Below are 6,727 nucleotides of genomic sequence, written 5' to 3'. Positions count from 1 at the left end.
TTATTATTATTATTATTATTATTATTATTTATTATTATTATTATTATTATTATTATTATTATTATTATTATTATTATTATTATTATTATTATTATTATTATTATTATTATTTTCTCTCTGATGTCATATTTACAGGTTTATATTTGTCTTACTTTGAAATTTTTTTACTCAATTTTCATATATTTGGTATTCATATTTTTATTATTAAAATAATCATTATTGTAAGTTTTGATATCAATATTATTACAATTTGATTACTTTATCACGACAAAATACAATCATCATTAAACATGAAAAATAACACAATTTGACTTTAGCTATTCCGTAATGAGAGCAGTGTCATAAAAAATCAATGATGTAATTAAAAAGCATGAAATTCTAGTGACCGAGTGTTTATTATTGTTTTCATTACTAAGTCATTAAAAAAAATAATTGCCGATTTAAAAGTGCACTATCAATAGTGACCTTAATTAGATACGTTTTCCTCATTAAATCAATTTGACTTTTCATTTTCTGATGACTTAAAACGATTTCATTTTAATTAACTCTGTGAGAGGCAGATCCTTGGAAATACTGTTTGCTTGGGAAAGTTTTATACTTGAATATTATTTTCTGGTCATTTGGAATGTTAATTATTTTGTTTTATGGACGCATTGTAGAAAGAATTTCTCAGAATAAAAAAGACCATAACACAATATAAAATTAGATAGAACAAAAGTGACTATAATATCCTAAAAAATGTGAATGGAAAGGAAAACGGGGTGGAAAGTCTTGTGTAATGCCCATATCACTAAATTTGTACTTATTGGGCTTACCATTATTAGGTTGTCTTGCTCTTCAGTGATCACAGTAAAATCTTCCACCATCATCAATCCTCAGATGGCCTGTGTAGTGAGGAAAACTGGACATACCTCAGGCATGAATAAAAAAGATTAAGGCCTTTTTCCTGCAGTGGATTAAAAACAGCTTCATTTGCTGTTGATATTATTCCTCTTTAAGGACGGCAGGCGTGAATAAAAGGATTTTGCTTATGTGAGTAGGTGGGTAGATGAGTTTAGTCTAACTCTGGTTTAAGTGAGAGTAAGTAAAGTGATCCTTCGGTGGCGGAATACAACGTAGTAATATCTATCATGATAGTATACATATTATTGTTACTTGATTATAAACCTGGTCATAATTCCAGGTTTGTAAGAGTAAATTAGCAGTTTGTAGTCGTGGAATAACTTGTTTCAGATATAATAAGAATTGGGCATCTAGCAAGGAATGACGTTATGAAAGAATTAAGGAAACTATAAATATATTTTTGTCTGGATTTGAGAAAAGTAATCTGGCATTGGGACACACACACACACACTCTCTCTCTCTCTCTCTCTCTCTCTCTCTCTCTCTCTCTCTCTCTCTCTCTCTCTCTCTCTCTCTCTCTCTCTCTCTCTCCCCTTAGGAGAGACAGCGTGTCAACAATCGTAGTTATTTTTTCTTTGTTTTATCTTTTATTGAAAATTACATACAGTATCAAAGTACTATTTCCACAGACAAGTAAAATTCATAGATGGAATATATAACAGGTTAATTTATAGGTCAGTTTTACTTTTTGATTCTTATACCTGTAACTTTTTAAAACATATTTTCTTTAAAAGTTAATTATTCATAAACACTGCAGGTCTTTCTTTTAATTTTTCCTTTTTATTAATAAAATTTATAATACGATCAATAAAATGGTTTCATGAACATTTTTATATACAATAGAAACAATAAGAAATTACAATTCTTGATAATAACAAAGTATGTAAGCCTTATATCCTATAAAGTAACTTATTTTTTATTCTTTAATTTACAATAGCATTAAGTACATATTCTTTGGTAAAAAGTTTGTCTAATTTATTTTGATAAACTTCACGTAATATGAACTTTCTTTTTGACATTTGATTCCCTATATAAGTAATCAAGTTTAGGTTGTCTATCAATAGACCCAAAGATCGACCAGACCATGTTATATAAAAGACATATACAATACAAGGTTACATTGCTTTAATCTTCTTAGTACACTTTCCTGTTTCATCCTCTGATGATAAATTCTAGTTCATCCTTCCCATGTTTTGCCACTGGTGTCTCTTCAGCATTATCTTAATTTTATTTCTAGAGTTTGTTTTTGTACGCCATGTTTCCATTATCATATCAGTATTGTAAAGCTCGGTTTGGGGCGCTGGCATCTGATAACATATTTCCTCAAAATCTATTTTCCCCTCTGCCTTCCCTTTACTATACTTGCTGCTTCGTTTTCTTTAACCACCTTATGAATCTCGACCTTTGTTTTTGACGTACACAATTTACTGACGCCAATTGATTGGGAAACCTTAATTCCTGGCCTCCCTTCATTATTATCACCCTGCTCGTAATCAAGACTGTCATCATAACGATCCCTTACGTCCTCATAATTTGTCTCACCATCGTTTACCCCATTCTCCGGTTATCCATAATCATTTTCTTCCCTTAAGCAGTCCAAAGGTTCTCCTGAGAAGAATTCTTCCTTCGCTTCTTCCCCTAGCTCACTTCCAGCATTCCATTTGGTTGAGCCTTTCCCAAGTTTTATCGAGACGCCCTCATCCTTTGCTTTCTGAAATGCATTTTTGTGAATTATCCTTAACAAATTCTTCTGTTGTGCAATTTAATACCTGTTCTTCCCTTGAATTAGGTTCTTCATCCCTGTCCATTCCTCCGGTCACTATATCTGTAGGTTGATAACTTTGGTTATCCCCGCTTTCTTCGACTGATGGCTTTTGTACATTGCCTTTGTGCAACTCATTTGCTTTTATACTGGTCTCATTATTTCCTTCCGTAGGTAGGTGAGGGAACTATCCTTCTTTAAACTTATGCCTTAAATCTTCAGTCTTTAGCTATGTGACCTTTTTCACCACACCGAAAGCATGTCCGTGGCTACCCACTATACATTATAGTTAAGGTAAATCGAAAACTGTAATTAATGAAGGAACACTTTCTTTTATAAAGTCTCATGCTGGCGGTCTTGACTCCCGTCAATAACACATTGAAGGGTCTGTTAGCATATCTGTTTTTTTTTCTGATTCCTTCCACTTTGCCATATTTCGATAAACCTCGATCAGTTTTTCATCAGAGAGTCTGATAGGAGAATTCCTAATAGAAACACACGTGAACACAAAATACTAAGATCAACAATCTTTACATTTCCCAACTTGTCTGAACATACTTCCTTGCCTTCGTAATTTTCCATGAGATCATTGAACACATTTGATACTACTTTAACTATTACTCTGTTCTTATTTATAAATTTAACTCCAATAATCGAATTTTGAATCAATTTCATGTTTTTTAAATAACATTCCACATATCTGTTTGCCTGATGCCCATCCCAATCCTGAAACTAATTATTTGGTAGCCTCTAGTTCCTGTTGGTCTTATCTCACGCTTAACTTCTAATCCTTCCACACCTTCTGACATTTGAGCTGGCTCAGTTGGCCAGAAACACTCCTCCTTCAACAGAAACTCCGGCCCTTTTCTCTACCTTTCGGACTGCTTAGAACGTGTTGCATCGTCTGCTGGGTTCCACTCAGAGTTAACATACCTCCACTCTTTCTGTTCACTGCCCTCCCTTATCATAGAGACACAGTTTGCCACAAATGTCTGGTATCTGGCCTGATAATTCCTAATATATCGCAAGACGGTTGTTGAGTCGGTCCAATAATAGACCCCATCTACCATGAAATCTATCATGGTCAGAATAGTGCTTCCTAGTCTTACGGCCAGTACCGCTGCACTAAGTTCTAGGCGGGGCACTGAAACATGCTTCAATGGTGCTACCCTTGCCTTTCCCATGATGAATCTGCAAGATACGTTTCCCCACGGATCCGAGACCCGCAAGTATGCCACTACTCCCAAAGCCATGATGCTTGCATCTGAGAACAAATGCAACTGTACTAGGGTGGCTGATTCTCATGGAATAACCTTCAGGCTTCTGGGCACACTTGTCCCGCTGGTCTGGCTCAGCCTCTTTGCCCACGCCTTGATACGGTCCGTAGTGTCAGGGTCCAACTCCATGTCCAAAGCTATCTTTAATCGGCAAAGGTCCTGCATGATGACCCTACCCTCGATTAAAGCTGGCGCCAATATTCCGAGTGGATCGTAAATCGAGGCTATGACTGACAACAGGTCCCGCTTAGTCCTTGGAACTGATATTAGCTCTGCTCGGACACCCAATTCATCAGTGGCCAAGTCCCACTGTACTCCCAAAGCCTTTGTCTTATGTGACTCTAATCCCTCTATAAGATCTGAGGTGCTCCTACTGTACCACTCCCTCGGGATCGATGACATAACCTCCACACAAGGGCTGCTGAACTTTGTCAATGTAAATCCCCCTTTCTTGCAGAGCTCCTTAACCTCTAACAAATTGACTAACAGTGCATCTTTGCGATCCTCGGCTCACAAGCAGTCACCTACATAAAAATTGTTGGCAACGGTGAACCATGCTTCCTCTGAAAATTCATTCCAAAAGTTGCTTGCCGTCTGTTTCAGCACGAAGTTTGCAATGCTCGGAGAAGAGCAGGCCCCGAACAGGTCGACTGCCATTCTCCACTCTTTGGGTTCCTCGTCAAGACTATTTTCCCACCAAAAGAACCTGAGGTAGTGCCGCTGATGCTCTGGTACCCGTACCTGATAGAACATAGTATTTATATCTCCTGTATAGGCAAATAGACCTCCCCTAAACTTTACCAACATGCCCAGCAAAGAATTCATCATATCAGGTCCCTGCAATAGTAGGTCATTCAATGATGTACCCTCCACCTTGCTTGCACAGTCAAATACAACACGGACCTTGTCTGGCTTGTCTGGATGTTACACACCAAAATGCGGAATGTACCACACATTTCCCGGGCTGGCTGCAGTCACTCGCTCAGCATAGCCTCTCTGTTGTATCTCTCTCATGAAGGCACTATACTGCTTAGCGTAGTTACCATCCTTCACTAGCTTCTTACGAAGGCTGTGCATACGGCGCAATGCGATGTCCCTTGTTTCTGGCAATGGCCCATGATTGCCACGCAGAGGCAATGGCACCTCGTACCTTCCTCCTACAGTTCTAACCCCTTTCTCTATTATCTCTAGCCATTTCCTGTCCTCTGCAGACATTTCACTTCTGTTAGATGCAACATCGTCATATTCACGATTATAACTCTCAACCAGCATGCGGTCTAACTCAAGGCGCTTGCTCGTCACTTGGATCCTATTGACATGCTCTTGACACCTTTTGTCCTTTGTTCCACATACCACCCATCCCAATAATGTTCGTATGGCATGTGGTTCATGGAGGCGTGTTGAATTAATAACTTCCCCTGGCTCAAGCAGGTGAGGAACATTGTTCCCAATTAATAAACCTACCTCAGCTTCTACCAGTGTGGCCAGCGTTCCAGATCTCCGGACCTGACCACATCACACTCATCAATTGGTATCCGAGGGGCACTCAACACCGGGGGGAGGGTAATGCAAGTCTTGCCCTCATAGTCAAATACTGACAATCCCGAGACTAGGCTGCATGCAACTTCCCCTACTCCATTGATGGTTTCAACATTCACCTTAACGTCCTGTCTCTCAGTGCTGCCTAGGGTCTGCATTAAAGCTTCCGAGACAAAGCATGTGGAACTCCCATTGTCCAAGAAAGCCTTCGTGAAAACCTCCCTTACTTCCCTTGACCTAATCCTTATCAGCACAACTGACATCCCTGTACCAATGCTACCTCCTCTAACTGCCCTGAACATAGCAATTTTGTAATGTGTTCCTTCACCCTGAGCCACTAAGGCTCTATTTGAGCGCTCAGATCCTACCACTTCTACTTCTTGGACCACTTCTACTTCTTGGACCACTTCTACTCCTTGGACCACTTCTACTTCCTGGTGTCGATGCAGCAGAGTTGGGTGATTTCCCTTGCATATGTTACAACTTTTCCTGTTTCTGCAATACTGAGACCTATGACCACTTCTCAGACAGCCAAAACAGAGCCCCAACTCCCTTATGGCTCCCAGTTTTTTCTCAGGTCCCATTTGAGATATATGGTGGCATTCAACCACTATATGGGGTCCTGTACAGTACCAACATGAAAGCGGGGCAGTTCTGTTACATGAAACTTTCCTAGCCTTAGTTGAACACTCAGCCTTGCTTGGTGCTTTTCCTTCTCCTACCTGAGTGGTGTCTTCCCTTCTGCCCCTCTGAAATAGGTGGCACCCAAATAGAGGATGTTTCAAGACCCTAGACTCTCCTTCAATAAAACTTACCAAATCATCAAACGACACAGTCCTCTTTTTCTCCTCAATAATCTTATCAGCAACTCTACACCATCGAGTCTGCACCCTAAAGGAGAACTTGCTAAGGATGAACCTCATTGTTTTGGATTTTGTAATTCGGCAATGCCATGAGGGACACACGAAATTGCATTCCTGCAGGTTTTGAGTGCCACCGAGTACTCGTCATACTCTTCCGTGTTGTTTTCCCTTATATCTTTCCATTTAATGATCTTTTCCACAAACGCGGTGGCTATCTGTTCAAGGTTGCCATATCCCTCCTCCAGCAACTTCCTTGCCTGCTTATAGCCCTCTGAAGCTTCTAAGTGGATGCAAGATGCCACAATATCATTTGGCATGCCTGTCGTGTATAAATCCAGATACCTCAGCCTTTCCTTATCATTTGTCAACTGGCTACTTTGTAC

The 6,727-nt window shown here is 39.4% G+C and overlaps 1 protein-coding gene across 1 annotated transcript; it reads right to left on the bottom strand.

Annotated features, from left to right (window-relative positions):
- Positions 1-4,866: 4,866 nt before the first annotated feature.
- On the bottom strand, positions 4,867-6,404 carry LOC137617591 (uncharacterized). The gene is made up of 2 exons (XM_068347599.1): positions 5,772-6,404; positions 4,867-5,448 (listed from the first exon to the last, which is right to left on the bottom strand). Exons 1-2 carry the CDS (start codon positions 6,402-6,404, stop codon positions 4,867-4,869), a joined length of 1,215 nt encoding a protein of 404 aa, XP_068203700.1.
- Positions 6,405-6,727: the final 323 nt, after the last annotated feature.

This window comes from Palaemon carinicauda, chromosome 23, assembly GCF_036898095.1.
Source record: "Palaemon carinicauda isolate YSFRI2023 chromosome 23, ASM3689809v2, whole genome shotgun sequence".
Lineage (NCBI taxonomy): Eukaryota > Metazoa > Arthropoda > Malacostraca > Decapoda > Palaemonidae > Palaemon > Palaemon carinicauda.
This window is presented reverse-complemented; position numbering and strand designations above follow the sequence as displayed.

What these genes read in the sequence shown, in the direction of transcription:
- LOC137617591 (XM_068347599.1), bottom strand. Translation starts at nt 6,404, where the DNA reads ATGAGGTTCATCCTTAGCAAGTTCTCCTTTAGGGTGCAGACTCGATGG. An exon ending in AAATTGCTATGTTCAGGGCA is followed by an intron (nt 5,449 to 5,771) that starts GTTAGAGGAGGT and finishes TGATGTGGTCAG; the next exon opens with GTCCGGAGATCTGGAACGCT.